This window comes from Ascaphus truei, chromosome 3, assembly GCF_040206685.1.
Source record: "Ascaphus truei isolate aAscTru1 chromosome 3, aAscTru1.hap1, whole genome shotgun sequence".
Lineage (NCBI taxonomy): Eukaryota > Metazoa > Chordata > Amphibia > Anura > Ascaphidae > Ascaphus > Ascaphus truei.
In genome coordinates, this window is record NC_134485.1 from 326,027,407 (window position 1) to 326,048,239 (window position 20,833).

The 20,833-nt window shown below is 47.5% G+C and overlaps 1 protein-coding gene across 2 annotated transcripts in view; it reads right to left on the reverse strand.

The window, feature by feature from the left end:
- The window catches only part of LOC142489844 (extended synaptotagmin-1-like), an 85,123-nt gene that overhangs the window by 38,463 nt on the left and 25,827 nt on the right, over positions 1-20,833 (reverse strand). The window contains exons 4-15 of one of the 2 annotated variants that reach the window (XM_075591343.1): positions 20,439-20,512; positions 19,749-19,821; positions 19,349-19,438; positions 16,161-16,216; positions 15,716-15,836; positions 15,331-15,507; positions 14,806-14,888; positions 14,376-14,424; positions 14,191-14,280; positions 9,000-9,095; positions 8,572-8,664; positions 7,868-7,939 (exon numbers count right to left, since the gene is read on the reverse strand). In XM_075591343.1, the coding sequence (XP_075447458.1) occupies positions 7,868-7,939; positions 8,572-8,664; positions 9,000-9,095; positions 14,191-14,280; positions 14,376-14,424; positions 14,806-14,888; positions 15,331-15,507; positions 15,716-15,836; positions 16,161-16,216; positions 19,349-19,438; positions 19,749-19,821; positions 20,439-20,512 (1,074 nt within the window). The remainder of the gene's footprint in view (positions 1-7,867; positions 7,940-8,571; positions 8,665-8,999; positions 9,096-14,190; positions 14,281-14,375; positions 14,425-14,805; positions 14,889-15,330; positions 15,508-15,715; positions 15,837-16,160; positions 16,217-19,348; positions 19,439-19,748; positions 19,822-20,438; positions 20,513-20,833) is intronic. The other variant, XM_075591344.1, reaches the window with a different exon arrangement.

Genomic DNA, 20,833 nt, shown 5'->3' on the forward strand with positions numbered 1-20,833 from the left:
AAATCCATCAATCTCCTCTGGATCTTGTTGATAAATTCGGGGGGCGGACCCATGGCTATCAGCCAGTGCCAAAGCTGACTGGCCACCAGCTGGTTGATCACCAGGGTTCTTCCCCTAAGGGAAAGCATTCTCGACAGATACACCCATGACCCCAGATGAGCAATGACTCGTTCGTCAAGTTCACTGAAGTTTTCTGGGGCTGGGTCCTCCGCAGCAGACAGGTAGACTCCCAGATATTTGAGAGTATCGCTCCCCCACGAGATTTTACGAAACGCGGGGGGCAAAGAGTCCAGCTGTAAGGGACCCACCAAAATGCCGGAGCACTTGGACCAGTTGATCCGAGCAGAAGAGGCCGCGGTGTAGACCTCTTGGCACGCTTGTGCCCGCTCCAGATCATCTAGGTCCTGGGCCACGAGGAGCACGTCATCGGCATAAGCCGACAGGACTACCCGCATGCTGGGCTCTCGCAGCACCAGCCCGGTGAGCCTCCTCCTCACTAGGCAGAGGAAGGGCTCGATGGCCAGCGCGTATAGTTGCCCAGACAGGGGACACCCCTGACGTACTCCCCGACCAAACACAAAAGGTGATATGTACAGCCTATTGATCCGGGACCAGGATATCCGTCCACCTCTAAACACTCTAACATAGATGAACTCAGTGGATACCCCGGGATGTTGTTCTCGCCAGACGTCTACCAAGGAGTAGCGGGTGATGACCTCCCGCAAGGCCGACGTAGAACCTGGGTGTGGCTCCGGACCATTCCGGTCCCTCAGAGCCTCGAGGGTGCAGTTAAAATCACCCCCGAGCACCACGTGTTCGTCCGCGTCGACTGTCTCCAGGTATTCGGACAATCTGACAAAGAACTGCCTTCTCAGGGGTCCGGTGGCAGGAGCATACACGTTCAAGAAATTAAACGTGTAGTCCTCGTGCCGGACCCTGAGATGCAACAGACGACCTGGAACAACAGTTTTGGCAAACAGCAGCTCCGGTTGAAAGGATTCAGAGAACAGGGTCACCACCCCACAAGATGTCGAAGTGAGGTGGCTGAAAAAGACCTTGCCTCGCCACTCCAGATGCCAGCTGGCTTCAGCCTCTGGTGTGGTATGGGTTTCCTGCAGGAAACTCACAGAATACTTTCCCTTTTGTAAAAAGGAGAGTACCTGGAACCTGCGAAACCCGTCCTTACATCCATTTACGTTTAGCGTACAGATGCTCAAAGCCATTGGTAATCAAGAGTCTTGCTTCCCATAGGCGCTCAGGGTACTATACCCTGAGAAGCCCTTACGTGCTCTCGCAACACTTTGTTAAACTTTAGGACCCGAACATGTTCAATAGTCCCGGAAAGTTTGGCCTTGTGGTTAGCCTTGATATATACTCTGAGAGAGTGGAGAATGACCGAAACATCCTTCCACCTCTCAAGGGCCAACTGCACCTTCGTATGTCCGTGTCTACATAGGGTAGCATCCAGGAAACTATCTAGCTCCCGGGCAGGGATAACGGGGATCGAGGAGTCCACCGACTCCATGGTGCCAGAGGACTCCACACTGAGCCTCAACTCCTCAGGCTCCTCTTGGCTGGAGAATTCAAGACCCCCGTCCTTCTCTGCGGGGGCCTCTCTCAGCCTTAGATTGGATCCCCTCCTCGGTGTTTCCACGAGGGGGTCCACTGTGCTCTCCACCTCCATCCCCGAGTCAGGATGTTCAGGGGCAGCTGGTGGCGACATGGCAGAGGCAGTGGTCTCCCGAGAGTCCTTGGGGGCCACAGAAGCACACATGCCACGGGTGTTCGCATCACCTGCGGGAGGGCCCTCACCATCCGCGGGAGGGCCCTCACCATCCGCGGGAGGGCCCTCACCATCCGCGGGAGGGCACTCACCCACCATGGGAGGGCACTCATTAGCAAGGACCTCAAAGGGAGGGTCTATCCCAGCATTCACTCCCAATAAAGTGCCCGCCCAAAACTCCGCACTAAGAGGGTTCAGGTCAGACAACTCCCAGATGTAATCGGAAGTGCTCACCAAAACACCCTCCAAACCCCCACCCACGGGGGTCAGTCCTAGCCCATCTCCTTCCTCAGGTGATGCAAACCGGGGCTTTTTTTCCTTCGTTGCGTCATCCGAAGGCGGTACAACCGGAAGGGGATCCTGGTCGACCCCCGGGTTCCCGAAGACAGGTATCTTTTTTGTGTCCGGTGGGGTAAATTCACCGAAACACAAGTCTCCGGGGGATTCTCTCCAACCCAGAGGGGCGTTGGGAGGCTCCCCAACATCTATTTCTAGGGGTAAGGCCTCATGCTGTTGAGCACCTTGGCCTTCCACCCCAGAGATGTCGGGTACCTCCTCTTGCATGCCCTCCAGATCTTTGAGGGGGGGGGGGGCTGTTCATTTATGAGATCCGGCTCACACTGGTCAATCCCAACCAGTGGGCCGGATGGAGCCACCTCGTGCGGAACTGATGTTCCGTTCCCTTTAGGAGACATCCGCGGGTGAACGTAATCCGGTTCACCCACCTCGACCTCCTCAAACGCCCTCTTGTTTTTATTTTTAAATTTGCTCTTCCTGGGGATTGATTCCCCAGGAGAGGGTGCCGCTGCCTCCCCAGCAGGAGCTTCCTCTTGCTCCCTCGCACCCTGTACGGTGCTTACAATGGGAGTAAGGTGTTCTTGGGGGGGGACAGCGACAACAGAGGGTGACTGTTGTGGGGTGGCTTTAACCTTCTCCCTCTGATCTTTAGGGAGAGGTTCAGATGTCACCGCCCGAGATGGGGCAGCGACATCTTCTGCGGTCCCAGGGGGGACCTGGGCCCTCGAGGGCTTTACCTTCTCCCTCTGTTCTTTTGGGAGAGGTGCAGATGCCACCGCCCGAGATGGGGCAGCGACATCTCCTACGGTCCCAGGGGGGACCTGGGCTCTCGAGGGCCCCGCTGTGGTAGGCACAACGGTACCGGGTGTCTTGGCAGAGGGAGGGGCGGGTGCAGGAGCTGAGGTGGGATTCCTGTTCCCTTTGGGGCAACTCCTACGAGTGTGCCCCAGCTCCTTGCACAGATAACACCTAACCCCCTCCGTGCCATAGAAAAAAATATATTGAATGCCCTCGTAGGGCACCCTAAAGGAACCCTCCACAGATTCTGTGCTCCCCGGCAGCAGCAGTTGTACCTGCCGCCTAAATGAGAGCACATGCCTCAGCGCACTATCCCTGCAGCCCAAAGGCAATTTTGTTATAGGAGACTTAATGTCTCCCAGGGTTTGCAGGTGCGGCCGCAAGAGGCTGTCTGGGATGAAGGGGGGCACATTTGAAAGGATGACCTTTGTGCCTAACCCCTCCATGGGTTCTATAGGGATGTAGATCCCCCCTACATTGATGCCTTTCTGCACCAGGGTGTGGGTGGCAGCCAGCGTACGGAGGAAGAAAATGCCCCTCCCATACATATTGCTGGCCGCCACCACAGCAGAGGGACCCACAACGTCTGCCACAGCCCTTACATAAATCTCCATGTTCAGGCCAGGTGACATTGGGCATCTCACCCCAAGCTTCCTGCTCATACCGGGCGTGGCCCCAGCATTGTTGTCGCAGGGTTCGACGCCTGCAGCTGTTATTTGTGCCCATGTTTGAACTTGGGCTGCAGGGGCCACGCTGCTAACAGGCGCTGGGGGAGGCGTGGCCAGGGCACTGGAAGGACCAGGCCTAGGGCTGTGACTAAGAGTGTTGCTCCTAGGGGCCACAGTTTTTGGTGTCCTGTATCCGGGTGTGGTCCCCGTTGCCACACTACTCCTACCTCCTTTAGGCATGATAATATTAAGCCTTTTAGTCAGGGGAGGAGGTAATGTTTAGAGAGAAAGGTGCAAAGAGGAACTGTCCTTTTAAGAACCAATTAACCTCTCTGCCAAGGGAGGGGGGAAAAAGACAGCTTTTAAACCCTGCTGTAGTTTCCTCTTTTTTCCCCTTATTACTCTCTCTCTGTTGCAATAAGCCACACAATTTATAAGTCTTTAAAGAAAAGACACAGAGCCTTTAATTGCAGGTGAGAAAGGAGGAATCAGGCTTAAGAAAAAAAAAAAGTGAAATTAGAAGTAAAACAACCAGTAAAACAACCAGTGTTTGGGGAGGGGAGAGGGGTTGAAAGCTACAGTTTCCAGCCAGCCAAAGTGCAGCTTGTGCTGGGTTGAAAAACCACTGCAGTCCCTGGGTGAAAAACCAAAAACGGTTTTTAAAACCCCAAAAACAACCTTTAAACCTCTACAAAACACACAATCCCCCACAGTTTCACTCCAAAATAACACAAATGAAAAGAAGAAGACAACCTGATTCCACAATGCCTAGGAGCTCTGTACATACACTTTTGAGTGACGCAGCAGAAGGTGATAGTGCTGTGGTGAGTGAAGCGGCAGCAGGTGATAGTGCTGAGGTGAGTGAAGCGGCAGGTGATAGTGCTGAGGTGAGTGAAGCGGCAGCAGGTGATAGTGCTGAGGTGAGTGAAGCAGACAAACAGTGCGTGTGGTTTTAAATGTTCGATTGACCTAATGTCTCAATTTTTACATGGTGTGGCGATTTCACTTCTCATTCGCCACACCCGTGGCTACATTGAAAAATAGGTTGCCCACCTCTGCTATAAGCTCTCACGAGCAGGGGCCCCATCACCTATTTGTATCTGTTTGTGCATATCTGTCCTCACTTGTATGTAACTGTTTATGTAATATACATCACTCTGTTCCCCATTGTGCCGCACTGCGGAATATGTTGGTGCTTCACAAATAAACTATAATAATAATAATTTTCACAATGTAGCAAATGGTCACGCTCGACAAACAATCCAAGGTGCCAGACACACTGACAAACCTTTCCTTGCCAGCAGCAAGTAGCTAGGAAATAACCGTACTTCTAATCCCTAGAAGGTCCGTCAGACCCCAACTAGGAATTATAACTAACACAGCGTGCACAAACATTGTACATTTGCCAAAACCCTTGGACCAGTCCTGACTGAAGGAAGTACTTTTAGTACCTATTAATTTACTTAAATACACAGGAAAAAAAGTCAGTATGATGTATGCAGTAAATTGGAGTAGTGAATACTGACAAATGTATGGAGACAACTGCAGATTGTGAAGCATAATTATAGGCTAAAGCTGTTCAATTCCGGGCATTATTGAAATCCCTGCTCGCACCCTGACACGTTTTTCAGCCAATCAGCTTTCAGTTCTCATCCCCACAGAGTGGGAGCAGCTCTCAGTCAGGGGAGGTGATTGGACAGGAGGCAGCAGCAAGGCACTGACTCCTACCCCACCCTGCGTCTAGAGAGTTCCGCACAGGAGTGAGGAGAAAGGTGTGCGCGTGTGTGTGTGTGTGTGTGTGTGTGTGTGTGTGTGTGTGTGTGTGTGTGTGTGTGTGTGTGTGTGTGTGTGTGTGTGTGTGTGTGTGTGTGTGTGTGTGTGTGTGTGTGTAAAGGGGGCCAGCAGAGTGTTTTATTAGTGTGTGTGTCTGCAGTGTGTGTTCTGTTGGTGTGTATTTTGTGGGTGCAGAGGGGGGCAGCAGAGTCTGCTTTGTTGTTGTTGTGTGTGTGTGTCTGAACTGTGTTTTTTTGTGGGTGGAGGAGGGCTGCAGAGTTTTTGTTGGTGTGTGTCTGCAGTGTGTAGGTTTACAGGCGGCTGCAGTGTGTTTGTGGGTGTAGAGGGGGGCTGCTAGTGTGTGTTTGTGGGTGTAGAGGGGGCAGCAGTCTGTTTTGTTGTGGTGTATGGGTGTGTCTGTCTGCAGTGTGTTTTGAGTTTGTAGAGGGGGCCTGCAGTGTGTGTGTCTTCAGTGGGTGTAGAGCAGCGGTGTGCCAAGTGCGGGGCGCAATATTTTTCCGGGGGGGGGGCGCAGCATTGCGGAGGCCCGCACTCTTCCCCAAGGCATTTAAATTAAATGCCGGGGGATTGCGTGAGGTCTCTGCGACTCTAAACTTACCTTGACTCTGCCAGCGTCAGGACTCGTGTCCATGGCAACGCGGTGGCAAATGACGCCCAGGGTCATGTGACGTCACACACGTCAAATGTCGATGCGGGTCATGTGACGTCACATGACCCAGCGGCATCATTTGACGCCGCATCAAAGTAGGGAGGAGGGGGCGTGAGCACCAGAGGAGAAAAGCAGGGGGTGTTTGTGGGTTTAGAGGGGGGGCTGAAGTGTGTGTGTGTCTTCTGTGTCTGTTTTGTGAGTGTAGAGGGTGGAGGAGGGCTCTAGAGTGTGTTTTGTGGGTGTAGAGGAGGAGGGGGGCTGCAGAGTGTGTTTGTGTATATAGATTTTAACAAATACGTGCAGTAAAAGCAAAAGTGTATGTAGACAATCATGCTGAAAAAAAATCAATATGACTACAAAAGTGTCTATCTTTCTTATGAAAAATGTAAAAAAATAAGCCTACATTTAGCCTATAATAGTAATAACCCCCTCAGAACAGGGCATTACTGGCCAATAATGCCCTGGCTGGGTTAAAGACCCTCGGCTTCGCCTAAGGCCTTCAACTCTTCCAGCCAGGGCATTATTGGCCAGGAATGCCCTGGTCTTCTGGGATTATTACTTAACTATTGTAGGAATATTCAAGGGTTTTAGGACGATGACGAATTATATTGAGACACTACATCATAAAAGTATTACCTTGAGGAAAAATTGCTATTTGAGGTAGCTAATGACCGTCTGGCTTTAGGAAAAAAAACATACCCAAAATGGCACACTTCATTTCGGGGTGCCAAAAAAGGAAACATTTCCTTAATGGATTAACATGTCTATACCATTACTTTGTTAGTTGATTGGATGGGTTAGAGGCCACTTTCCCCTTTAGTTCTGCACAAACAGTCCATACAGGACCAAACCAACCTAGTGACATTGTGGGGCTTATTCATTACAGTGCATCAATGCAGTTTCCGAGCAAATATCAGCAAAGTGTTTCACAGGCACATTTCACAATATTGATCAGACCATTTTTTAGTTACTGGATTTGTGTGCAAATTTGGATATGTCGCCAAATTAAGTATCTGTGTGCTAAATATTTAATAAAATGTGAGCTAGATTAGCAACCAATGGTAGCGCCCCCCGTCATTGCTGCCCCCCCCGGTCATGGCCGCGTTCCCCCTCGCGTCCCATCAGATCGCGGCTTTTACTGGTGCACGTGCCGCCAGGCGTTCCGACCCACGTGCAACCTCGGACTCAGCCTTACACAACTACGTCTTATTAATTAATACATAAAAACGTAATCATTTTCCACAGGACGTTCACTCTAAGGGTGATTGATTTTTTCCTAAAGAAGTGGATTATATATATGGATGCATGTATTTATTTATATAGCGCCATCTATGTATATATCACAGCAGTATTACACGTGATATAATATAACACATAATGGGAATAAGCACTTCAGACATAAAAGTGACATTTCGGAAAAGGAGTCCCTGTCCCGAAGAGCTTACAATCTAAGTGGTAAGTAGGAAGAACGTACAGAGACAGTAGGAGTGTGTTATGGGAAGTGTGTCTGCAAGAGGCCATGGTCGATGTATGAGGCGTAAATAGTTTCAGCCATGCAGCTACCCATACGATTTGTTAAAGAGGTGTAGGATGGGTCTTAAAGGTGGATAGAGAGGGTGCTAATCGGATAGCAATTGCATTATTAAGTTTACATTTTTGCCGGCCTGTAATATGGGACGGTCTCTCTCCTCTCCATGAACAACATTCCTGTCCCCTACCTACACGTCCTGCCCCCTCCCCCCTGAACCTGCTTTGCCCCCAATACAGCAAGCTGTTGTGTGCTCCTCCTTCTCATGCAGATAGAACACATGGTCCCTGTACAGCCAGAGGCCCTTCTCCCCCTCCTTGTCTCACGCCTTCCCCTCTCAGGTTATTTACCTTGCTCTCCTTGGTGATGTCTTGTATGGACAGCTGCACCATGGGGTTTGGTTCCTTTATTACTTTCTTTAACTGATGGGACAAAAACAATACATCATGCCACATTTCTAAACTGCTTGATCCGATCTGACTGTATGAGTCTCAGTTATAATAGACTATGGAGTTTGTATATCCTCTGTATGTAAAGTAATATCACTGAAATACTTGGAGTTGGAAATCTGTCAATGTGTTAGTTTGTTTTGTGATCATATTTTCTTTAACTGTGAAGTTCCCCCAAAATATGACCAAAATCTTGAAAATGAGCTCAATGTGATTCCTTTTACATCAGATTGTCAACGTCATTTTTACGAGCGTTTTTTAATTTGATTTAAATGAAAAGGCGCAATGCCTGCAGTAAGGTTTTCTCACGGCAACCTCTGCTGTTTATTCTCATTTGCTCAACCATAGCAGGCATCACAGAGCTATTATCCATGCAGACCTCAGAGAAACTCATCACAGAAACAGTCTTATGCTGTTTAGCGGTGTCACAAAACAGGAGGAGTTTAGCAGCCATGTCAACTTCCGTCCTGGGCTCACTGTTTTTCTTCTTTTTTAAATACAACATTGAGCTTAGAAATTGGTGAGCAGATTAAAAACTAGAGGACAAAACAGACACCTTCTGTATATTATGGTGCAGAAATATTCTCAAAAATTAAAAAGTGCACCTTTAAATGAACCTTTACATCTTTAAATGCATGTCTCCTTGAAGCTTTCATAGGACTCGCCCTTTTTTCTTCTGTATGACTTTCGTTCCTATTCTGATATTAAAAAAGTTAAATAAAGTTCACGTAATATTATATATCTATATTAAGCAGGTAAAGGGACAGCTCAACGTCAGTCAACGTAAACATGTCTGTGCAGTACACATCTTTTAGTCAGGGGGATCTTCCGATCAACAGGACTAGTGCAACAATTAACCAGCTGGGTGACCATTCTATAGAAGGACCTATTCTATGTATGGTCACCCAACTACTGTAGTGCTCATCTGCATTGGCTGCCACTTCCTAAATCTTAAAAACCTTCCATTTTCAGGTTGCCATCACGGATCAGGTGCAAATTGTGCATATATTTGAATGACCTATGATGTACTTACAGGGAGGTCCTGTGCCCGGTCTAGGTAGACGATCAGGATAGCAGCAGAGGGCTCCTCTTGCGTCTTTGCAGTTATCTCTCTATTGACCTTCATAATCTGTGTAGAATCAAGGATGAGGGTAATATGGCAGCCAGAACTTTCTCTTCTCTAACTCACATTGACCAAAGCAGCATGGATCTGTATTAACTCTTTCACATTCTTTTGCATTGCAGGCTTCTCTAGTTACAAAGAAGTTAAGTATAACTATTCAACACCTATAGTACTAATCACTATAAACATGGAGCCAACCTGGAAGGGACTCACCTCGGTTTACCTGTCACTATTTCGATTGTAAGATCTTAAGTGATACAAAAGTGCAATCTGCGCTCATAAATGGTATTAATAGTGATTTGTGATAGTGTGACCCTTATGGGAAATAAAACAACCTGATTAGGATGAGGTTTGTGCCGCTGTTCTTGTGAGATGGTTCAGCAGTCCAAAGTAGTACAAAACGAAAAGAAAAACAGCGCAAAAAAACCTCCTAGTGTAGTATATTAAAAGATAATATTTTATAACAAAGGTGAGTATTGCATGTACATCAAGATAAAAAATACACAGCATGACATGTTAGGGACATGTTACCACTCGGCGGGACAGCAACACAGGAACACGGTGTGCAGGCTTGGGTTTCCTTCCTCTGGTAGCAGGGACCCAGGATCGAAGAGACCAGCTCGAAATCGAAGTTCCTTCCTTTACAATGGGGATGCCACTTCCGTCGGTTCAGAGGAGGTGATTCTCCTAGCCGTTCCGGGTTAATCCGCGTGTGCGTGTGACGTCATCAAGTGGCGTCTCTCTGTCTGCGTCGCGCCGGATAGTGAAGCAACCAGCGAATGTCCCAAACACAACTGCTCAATAGGGAAATGCCTCAATGGGTAAAAGAGATAAAGAAACGCGTAGGAGAGGGCGCGTTCCTTTATCTCTTTTACCCATTGAGGCATTTCCCTATTGAGCAGTTGTGTTTGGGAGATTCGCTGGTTGCTTCACTATCCGGCGCGACGCGGACAGTAGAGAGACGCCACTTGATGACGTCACACGCACACGCGGATTAACCCGGAACCGGCTAGGAGAATCACCTCCTCTGAACCGACGGCAGTGGCATCCCCATTGTAAAGGAAGGAACTTCGATTTCGAGCTGGTCTCTTCGATCCTGGGTCCCTGCTACCAGAGGAAGGAAACCCAAGCCTGCACACAGTGTTCCTGTGTTGCTGTCCCACCGAGTGGTAACATGTCCCTAACATGTCATGCTGTGTATTTTTTATCTTGATGTACATGCAATACTCACCTTTGTTATAAAATATTATCTTTTAATATACTACACTAGGAGGTTTTTTTGCGCTGTTTTTCTTTATGTTTTGTATAAGATCTTAAGTGTAAGGCGGACCAGGAGCAAGCTTTTGTCTAAAGGTCTGATCTCTGAAGTGCCGTTGAGACTCAGTATCACCTACAGACTGTGCTCGTGGGATAAGCGGTAGGCTTGGTAGATTAAAAGGAAGAGGATGAGGAAGAAGAGGACGAGGGTGGTAAGAATTGCCATCGGAGAGAGAATAGATTTAGCAGGGTGTTTCTAGTTGAGCAGGGTTGAGAGATTGGACTTTGAAAGGTTCCTGTAGCTAGTTATAGGTCTGAACGTTTCTCCTTTGGGGGTTGGTCCCCTGTGTGCATTCCTATTGACAAGTATGACTGCTGGACTGCACTGCAGAGTGCTGGATGTTACACTGACAATCACTTTCTGCCCCCTATATCCACGTGTAAAAATTCAGTTCAGGGAGAGAGATATTGTGGTGACTTGCGATGACATCACAAATATAAAATAAACTACATCATCCTTGTCACGGGAGACCAGGCAATTTAAACCTTTTACCAAGATCATGCATTGAGCAAAACGAGTTAATAAAATAAATTGTAAATTTATTCACAGGAAAAGACAAACACACCATGTTACACAAACTACAGCAAAAAGACACACTTACTTGGGAATTGGGGTAACAACCTAGCCTCTCCTAATTGCAGGGAATCCTCACCCTGATAACAGTTGCAAAACCAGGACAGAAAATATTCCAGGCAGCTTTCGCTGAAGCGGCCCTTTTCTTGCTGGAGACTTGAATCTGGACATTTAGAATCTGAGAATCTTAGAGGACTGGAGAACTATGAGAGACCTTGGAGAACACCTTGGAGAACTTCCTATCTGATGGGTGCAAGGGGTTATAATACCTCTGACTTTCATTCACAGAATACTGCCCCTATCAGAAGCGTGAGAAATTTCTCCCCAGCCAATCTGAGACAAGCTGGTAGAAACAACAGGGTTACCTGGAAATTTAAATGAACCAAGGGGCATGTGCAATTTGGCATCTCTGGCCCTTGGTTCCCTCAATGCCACCCACGGAGACTGGCTCCGGACAGCCTGGTGGCCCAAATGGAAGTGCAAAGAGCGTCCACTGATCTGAGGACTTGGGTACTTGACTTCTTCCCTCCTGTCCAAATGGTTTTGACACCTCAGAATTCCTCTATGGCTTTTGATCCCCACTGTATGAGTAGACACAGTGGCACTGTCTGAAAGTCCCAGCTCATAGTACTGTGCACAAGCATATGTTTTAAAACACACTGTTCCATAAAATAAACACTTTAAAAATATCCAAAGTCTTTTGGTTATGGGAAATAGAATAAGAAGCTGCACATTATTTCTTACTAGCCATATCCCTCACACTCTATACAATAAACTTTGGTCTGGACTTTTAAAAGTCCCCTCACAGTCTTGTAGTTGATTGGAGTAGCCCTTAGAACCCCTATACCGGTTCTGGGTGACCTGGGCATTAAATGAGTATCCCCCTTGACCTAGGGGCCTCTAGACTGTGTCAGGGACACCTCACATCCCTATGCCCCCTTTACCTTTCTGGTCTGTGCTGACGCAGGGAACCTGGCGGTGAGTCACGGAACTGTTTTCCAGGGAGGATTTGGACCGGAAGTCTGTGCCTATATGTCCCCGGGAATCTGACTTGATTCCCGGATACATTTTTGGGGTAGCCAGCAACTCTGGGCCCCGTCTACCTAGACACAATCCGACAACACTTTTACCGCAAAAACCCCCTTAAAACTCATAGCCTGAGAATCGCCACTGGTTGGCACTCCTGGAAAGGTAAAACACACATACATTCTTTATGGTTGCACAATCACATATATTTCATGTACAGCCAATGGGTCCAAGAGCTGACACTCTAAACCCACAAATATGGCTCAGAGGTAACCAGCCGGACATAATACCTTTATTGATGGCCTGGTTACCCCATCACTGTCACAATCATGTAATGCTGGATGATAGAAGAATATAAGTGATGTTGTTTGTGACGTAACGTGAAATGTGATCATTATTTGCTAGTGGTGGCACAAGGAAACAGTGATTTGCCAGGAGCTGCCACTGGGTCTCAGACATGCTTAAAAAAAAAAGGTGACGCCACTAGTGCACGTGTTCTATGCAAATAAAGAGGATTTCATGTGCTAGGTCTCTGCTTACAGTTTCTCAACTTGCACTACTCACTGGTGTCCTATGACCCCTTCCTCCTCCTGGTTGCCCATCCTTCTTACAAAATCTTTATTCTCCCCTGATCCTCCTCTCTTTTCTCTGCCTCTGGATCCAGTTCTCCTCTCCCACTTGTCTAATATCCTCTTTTGTTTCTGTCCACTACGGTGAGGTTACACAACGAGCCCATGCAGGGTATTGTACCTCCACTGTCAGTCATGGACTTGAATGGCATGTAACGCTGATCGGGCAGCAATGCCCTGAGTGGGAGCTTAGTGATTCCCCCCCTTAGCTTTCCACTAGGGTTGCGCAATATACCGGTATTATAGTAATATCGCGATAACATCAGACAGTGTGCCGATATGGGAGCTGCGTTGTTATCGCAGTATTACCATGGTATGGGGTGAGAGGAGCACCTTTGAACTTGCTGCGCTGTGGCGTCTCTCACGGAGCTGCAGACTGACATACTGTTCTCACTCCCTCCTCCCTTTTGGCCCTGCTTCTCACTGCAGGGAGGGATGGGGGAGAAGCGTCTGGCAGCTCCGGGTGAGACAGAGTGAGAGAAGTCAGCGCCTGCAGCATGAAAGGTCACAACCTCTCCTCACTAGCTCCTAACCCCCCCTCCCTGAGACTCTTAAGACCCCCCCCAGCTCCCCTTCCTCTCTGGGACTCTTAACCCTCACCCCCTGGGATTCTTAACTCCATCCTCCCCTTGGGACTCTTAGGCCGCGGTTCCAGTGTACACTGTAGCACGCGCGCTCGGCGGGGGGCGGCGCGTGCACAGCGCTTCACCGTGATCTACGGTCTGGGAGAAGATGGAGGAGTTTGCGACGGGGGGCGTGGCTGGGGTTTTCCAGGGGCGTGGCCATGACCTCACGCGGCTGGTTCGCCCTCATTGGCTGAACCGCTGGCAGGGGCGTGCCCACCCTTCTGTCGCAACTTGTAATTACAATTTTGTTGTATTTAGAAAAACTAGTCGTAGAGCGCGGCTGCTAAATGCGTGCCAAGGCGTACTGGGCCCGGTCTGATTGGGGGGGCGGTGCTGGCGTGCGCTGTAGAAGGTACTGGGGCCACAGCCTTAGAACCTCATACTTCCTCTCCCCTGGGATTCTTAACCCTCCTTTCTCACTTCCCTCCCCCTGGAACCTTTCAGCTCTTGCTCCCTAGAACTCTTACCGTCCCCCTTCTTCCTCCCCCCTGGGACTCCTACTCCCCCTCTGGGACTCTTACCCCCACTCCCTCTCCCCTGGGATCCTTAACCCCACATTCTCTCCCCCCCCCCCTCATTTACAAACCCTTTTCATGTCTGCACTTCACCTTCTCACCACTCTCATTCCTTCACCCCTTGTCCCATCGCTCTCACCCTTACATACTTCCCCTGTTTAACAACACATTTAATTTATAACATGTTTAAAATATATAAGAATTGACAAAAAATATGTTTTATGTATTTTTAACATTTTATAAATTACATGTGTTTTAAATGCAGGGAGAACCTCAGGGTGAGAGTGATTGGATGAGGGTGGATAGATGAGGGGGTTTTAGGGAGATGGGAGTAGTGTAGGTGAGAAAATGTGAAGTGCAGACATGGAAAGGGTCCCTTATTTCCATTGGGCATGATCTTGGTATCATTGTTACCTGTTCAAGTTGTGAAGTATCGGACATAAGACTGAGCCACTCCAGTCTGAGATGTAGTGAGCCTGTCTTAACACTCTTTAGAGGGAACCACTGTAAAGAGAGAAACCAGTCACTCGGGGTTCCTATTACACCGATAAATGTAATATATTGTACACACACACACACACTCAACCTCCCCCTCTAACCTTGTCCAGAACATGTGCTTTCTTCACCTCACCTAGATCCAACTTCATTCTAATACGGAAAAGGAAGAAAATATGATTACATTGAAGAAGAGACAGACTCCTTGGGACTCGGGTTCCTATTGTATTTGTGTCACATGAAGGAATAGATTCACAGACGGGTAATGTATCACTGGTCTGTGTCACCCTGTGGCTGCAACGATATGCTCAGTTTGTATGTCAGTCTGTCGTTAGGGGGACAGTTTTGACAGGCCAAAGCTCATCAGTCTCTGTATCACCACGTCCCTCTGCAGATGGAGGGAAATACTGGGCAGATCCTGGGTCCCTAAGGAGAGGATTTGTCTTTTGTCATTGTGATCCATCTGTGTTATATAGTGAGGATGTAGGAAGGATACACCACAACTCTATAACCTAGCAGACATTTCCAACCAACCTTCCCAATAAATCATCCTGGTCGGGATCCTTGTCAAACAGCTCCACCTCCAGTTCTTGACCAGGCACCTCATTGACAATAACCTGGATAAGGGACAAACATCGGAGATTAAAAGAAGCCTACCAGTGGTTTCAAAAAGACCTTCATTATATACACGTATGTTCCTGTATGAAGTTACAACAGCAAAGATCTACTAGTCACATTGGTCCTGGACAAAGCTACAGGTGTTTTACATTTTTATTGAACAACCCTAACATTGCCTTAACCAGACTCCAAAGGTGGGTATGAAGAATGGAAATATGTTACTAATTTCAGCAATATAACTTGCTACATAGAGTAAAAGGCAGATAATTTGATTTGCCCAATGTCACACTAAGTCTCGGTGGCAAAGATGAGCATTGAACCCTGAACCTTCTCTTTACCTACTGACCTATCCAATACATTACCATTAACCACTACATATGAGAACCTACCGATTCTGAATGTGTGTACTGTAAAGGCAATGTCCTGGCCTATGACTCATACCTCGTACATCTCTCGCCAGACAGGGTTGAGATTCTTATTAACAACACGGCTGGTGAAGACCTGTGTCCCTACACGCACAATGGCATATGGGTCAGACTTCCCTGACATCAGCCCCTTCAGCTGTATATCCATAGCAGACAGGTCTCGAGCTTCCAACAGGTGAATGCGTACAATGCCCTGAAAGAAGGTAGAGTGAGGGGGACTCTGAAACAGAGCAAGTGGGAGAAAGGAAGACAGACCAAAAGGCACTAAAAGGAGGGAAAAGGGATTAAGACTGAGAGAGACCGTTAGAAACATGGAAGCAGGGAGAGTGAGAAAGGGAGGTATAAATACTCTGTAGCATGGACTAACAGATGGGCAACAAGAGAGAAATGCTGGCTTATACCCTGGGTAGGGGGGACCGCAGCTCTGCCATGTGTAGATCGGGTGCTAAAGGGATGGCCAGGCGATTTGGCAGCACCAGGAACGAGGAGATGATATCCATGATCATTGTGTCCGACATTACGCTGCAGATGTGAAAGGGAGGATACAAAGGAAGGGAAGAATTCAAGGCAGCAGAGAAATAAAAGAGGAGAAGGGAAGGGGGGGTAACAGCATTGAAAGAGTGAGAGAGAAAGCAGGGAATGTGGAGGAGAGGGCACAAGGGTAGAAGGAAGAAAAACATGAACACAGAATAGGGATAGAGAGGGGCAGATACAGGGGAGAGAAACCAAAGTGCAGGGTGAGAGGAGAAGGATCATTACAAGAGAAGGGCTGGTATAGACGTAAGAAAATAAGCATTAGGGGAGAAAGGACGGTTATACAGCACAAATAGGGTGATGTTCACTTACTTGAGTCCAGGGATGTCCAGCAGGTTTGTGAGTCCGGTCCAGTTCAGGTCCAACAACTGCCAGGAAAGGGAAGTATTCCGAGTAGAGCAGTGAGAGGGGAAGTCAGGGGAGACATGTGCTAAGAATGGTACATGGAGGTATGGAGGCAGGAGGACACTGGGAAGGTTTACGGGGAACATCCAAAGCCCAATGAACCATTTTGTTCTATTGACAAGATTTTTGGGCGAGTTTTTTAATCATCAGAAAAGTGCATCATTAGAATTTATTTTCGTTCTTCAACATATTCTTTAGTGAAGTCCAATGAAGGGGACGAGGGGGGAATAATAATCATCAAAACTACAACGGTAACACATTGGTACAGTACGGGGGCCACTGCCGTATTTACCACTTCAGCTGAATAACATGGTGAGACAGAGTGGGACACGGCCAGTGTTCGTGGTGGGATTGTACTAGTACTTTGTATTTATTTTTTTACATTTAGAAATACCGCTACTTTTGTATTTAAAATCCTTAATTTCCACATCCCTTTCTTTTGAGGAAACAAATATACAGTGAAGTGACACATTGTGCTGCAGACACAGCTCCCGCGCCCACGGTGTCACTGCGCTATTCCTCTAACCCAGGGGTGGCCAACGGAAGTCCTCAAGGGCCACCAACAGCTCAGCTTTTCAGGCTATCCCTGCTTCAGCACAGGTGTGGCAGTCTTCGTCTGAGCCACAGTGCTGAAACTGGGATATCCTGAAAACCTGACCTGTTGATGGCCTTGAGGACTCGAGTTGGTCACCGCTGCTCTAACCCCTCAGCCGGCCAGAGAGGCCAGCAAAGTATTGCAAAGCAGCTGTATATAGCCGAGGCAATTTCCACAGGACCCAGTCTTTTCTTATAATCGATTGGTAAGGTTATATTGCAGGTCTGTTGCTTTTAATGATTGTGCTACTTTATCTTTGGCTGGACTCACAGCTGCGTCTGTACGACGCCAAAACCCATGGATTGTGAGAGTGCCTGCATAGAGTTATCTTCATGTACACCCACTGAAATCACAGGGATTAATGAAAGCACGGGGGAAATCTTCAGGATTTCAAACATGATTTGTTAATAGTATATTTAGGGGGTAATTCTATAGTGTTCGAAGCTGCGATCGCACGAAAACACCCATTGACGTAAATTGGGGTCTAGGCAAATTGTGGTGTGATTGGCTGCTATGAACAATATAGAATTACCCAGTCTCAGATTTCCCATTAGGTCCGTTAGGCCTGGGCCTAAGGCGGCAAAATTTTGGGGCGGCAAAAATGTCCGCCCCTATTTGCATTTGCCACGCTCTCGGCCCGAACGGGAAGGATTTACTTGTCTGTGCCGGCCGCCTCCGTTCTGCCACTCTGCCTTCTCCTTCAAAATTCGAGCGTCAAATGACGCCACAACCGGCGTCACACGGCGTCCCGTTGCCATGGCAACCATGACGTTATGCCGTCGAGTTACAATGGTAACGAGACGCCGCACGACGTCACGTTGGTGACGTCCGCGGCGTAATTTGACGCTGGATTCTGAATGAGAAGGCAGGGCGGCAGACACAGGCAAGTGCCTAAGGGCGGCAGATATGTAAATTGGCCGCTGGAATTACCCCACTAGAGTTGGAAAGCCATTAGTTTAATTTGGTCCTATGTGGAACTACAGCTTTAAACAAGCAGATGGACACAGCAGGGACACAGCCTGCCTCGAGTAAAATAAGCAATGCTTGTGAAAAAGAGGTGTTGTCTAATAGCGCTCAGGTCTAGAGTGTGATCTTTCAAATAAAAGATCTTAGTGAACAATATAATAAAGCGAATTTACAGTGATTTAAATAAATCTTATAGTATTCAGTGACTACACACAGAAAGAAATATATTTTGTGAATAATTATCTTTGTACGATGCTGCTCAACCTCAATCCAGGATTTCTTTCTTAATCCTCATGATATAGCGATGTCCAAGGTGGTTAGGGAACGCAATGACATGGAAAAGAAGAAACATATACAAAATAGTGCAATATGTCTACAACTTCAGGTAAAGAATCCAAATCTCATTCATCCAATGAATTGAATACTCACAGATTGAACTGTGGCAACATGTATATAAAGGTATCTTTAAAGTTGCAAGTTTTGTTTCTTTACGTCAACCCCAATGGTGTGCGGTTCAGGGAGGTTTCTTTAACGCTTGCAGTGATAAGAGAAAAGAGCAGACATAGTGTAGACTGTATAAAAGTTTATATCTGATTAAAATAATGCCAGATTCACTCACATGGTTCCCAAGTAAATAAAGCAGTTTGATCTCAATGATCTATGCCGCCGACAGAGGCTACGAAGCAGTCTCCTCACTCGATACACTGGAGGGTTCCCGTCTCGCGTCTCTCACGGCTCACGTACTTCCGGGTTGCAGGGAAATCCCGCGGTGGTTTGGAGTCAGTCGGTGATAGCTTTGTTTCTCCTCAAGAAACCTCGGATGAGGAGAAACGCGTAGAGTGTCACCACAGCTATCACCGACTGACTCCAAACCACCGCGGGATTTCCCTGCAACCCGGAAGTACGTGAGCCGTGAGAGACGCGAGACGGGAACCCTCCAGTGTATCGAGTGAGGAGACTGCTTCGTAGCCTCTGTCGGCGGCATAGATCATTGAGATCAAACTGCTTTATTTACTTGGGAACCATGTGAGTGAATCTGGCATTATTTTAATCAGATATAAACTTTTATACAGTCTACACTATGTCTGCTCTTTTCTCTTATCACTGCAAGCGTTAAAGAAACCTCCCTGAGCCGCACACCATTGGGGTTGACGTAAAGAAACAAAACTTGCAACTTTAAAGATACCTTTATATACATGTTGCCACAGTTCAATCTGTGAGTATTCAATTCATTGGATGAATGAGATTTGGATTCTTTACCTGAAGTTGTAGACATATTGCACTATTTTGTATATGTTTCTTCTTTTTCATATTATTGCGTTCCCTAACCACCTTGGACATCATCAAGTAAAATAAGGCCAGAAAAGATACAATGGGGCATAAGACAGGGAGGGTACAGATATTGGAGCACTAATTCTCCCACAGAGTCCTGCTGACTCCCCCTCCCAATCCCCTCTGTCAGCTCTTCGCCTCAGAGGAAGAGTTCCTTGCTGCTCTTCCCTTTAGCAGCGTTAGTCGTTCGCCTCTGACTTACCGGCCGACGGATGAAGAATAAGGTGATGGCTCCGATGAGGGGGATGTCACCCATCAGAGGCTCCAAGATAACACGGAGCATCCCATGCAGCTGTGAGAGGATATTATAGTCATTTATTGTTATATGCAGTAGGTGCAGTGTATCCAGAGATGGACATACAGTAGTACAATTTATAGGCTGTGTGAAAAAGGGAAAGAGAGTTCAAACGAGCAAGAGAGAGAGAGAGAGAGAAATAAACAAAAATAGAGCAATAGCCGAAGTAAGAGAAAGGAGATAAAGCGAGCTAATGGGAGAGAGAGAGAAAAAGCAGATAAACAACATCATTTTTCATCTCATCCAAACGTCCTCTTTCGCCCGCCATGTGCTCCCCTCTGACACAGTATCTCCCTGGCTCACTCACCTGCACCCCCTTAACTCCAGCTTTACAGAAATATTTCTTCACCTCCACATCCACTTCCATGTCCCCAACATAACTAAGTAAAGAACATCTCATGTCAGAGTGCTGCAGGGAGCAGTATAGGAGTGGGGAGAGGAGAGCTGGCCTTGGATGGGAAGGAGGGGCAGTTAAGAGTCAAGGTTATGGAGGGAGTGAAGCAGTTTAAGAGAGCTGGCTATGGAGGGAACAGTGTATACAGAGCTGGCTGCTGAGGCGGCAAACATATGAGCTTCATCTACGGGAGAGCTGTGGAAGGGCCCTATCTATGGGGAGGAGGTGAGAAATCCCATTGGCTGTGGGGAGGTGTATGAGCCTCCGGTATGAAGTAAGAAGTATATGAGTGCTGGCTTATGGATGAACAGTTAAGGCATCATTCTATATACGCTGAAGTGGCCGCCAGGGCTGGTAAATCCGAAAATCCCCATTAAAGTCTATAAGGCTTTTCAGGCAAAAAAAAGCCAAAAAGGTCACACCGGCGTATATATTGAATAAGGCCTAAGAGTCAAGGAAACTGAATTACAGCGCTGACTGGGAGGATGAGAAGTGAAAATGCCCTGGCTACAGGAGGAACAATGTGACAGATTTGGATACAAGGGGATAGAGGTGTGAAAGTGTTAGCTTTGGGGAACACTTCTAAAAAGCACTTGCAGTTACCTGATGTGCAGGTCCAGGATTATCTGCTTCTTGTCCATCTCTGTATGAGCCTTCACTCCAATCACCTTTGGGGGCTGCATAGCACAGGGGGGAGTTACAGAGAGTTTGGGAGCAGATCCAGGGAGAAGAGATATTTTTAAGGCTTCTGTTAATATAATAATTGGATATATTTGTGCCCACGTCATATAACGAAAGATGGGATAAAGTATGCCACAGGCCTGGTTATCTTCCCCAAAATAAAGGCAGTCCATTTATATCACATTCTCAATATATAAAGGGGAAGAGGGAGAGCACTTCAGAGGTTATGTTCTCTTCCCAACACTGCTTTATAACCTCCATTGCCAATCGACTGTACAATTGAATGTAGGGCCCTATAGCACTGAGAGATTTAGAAG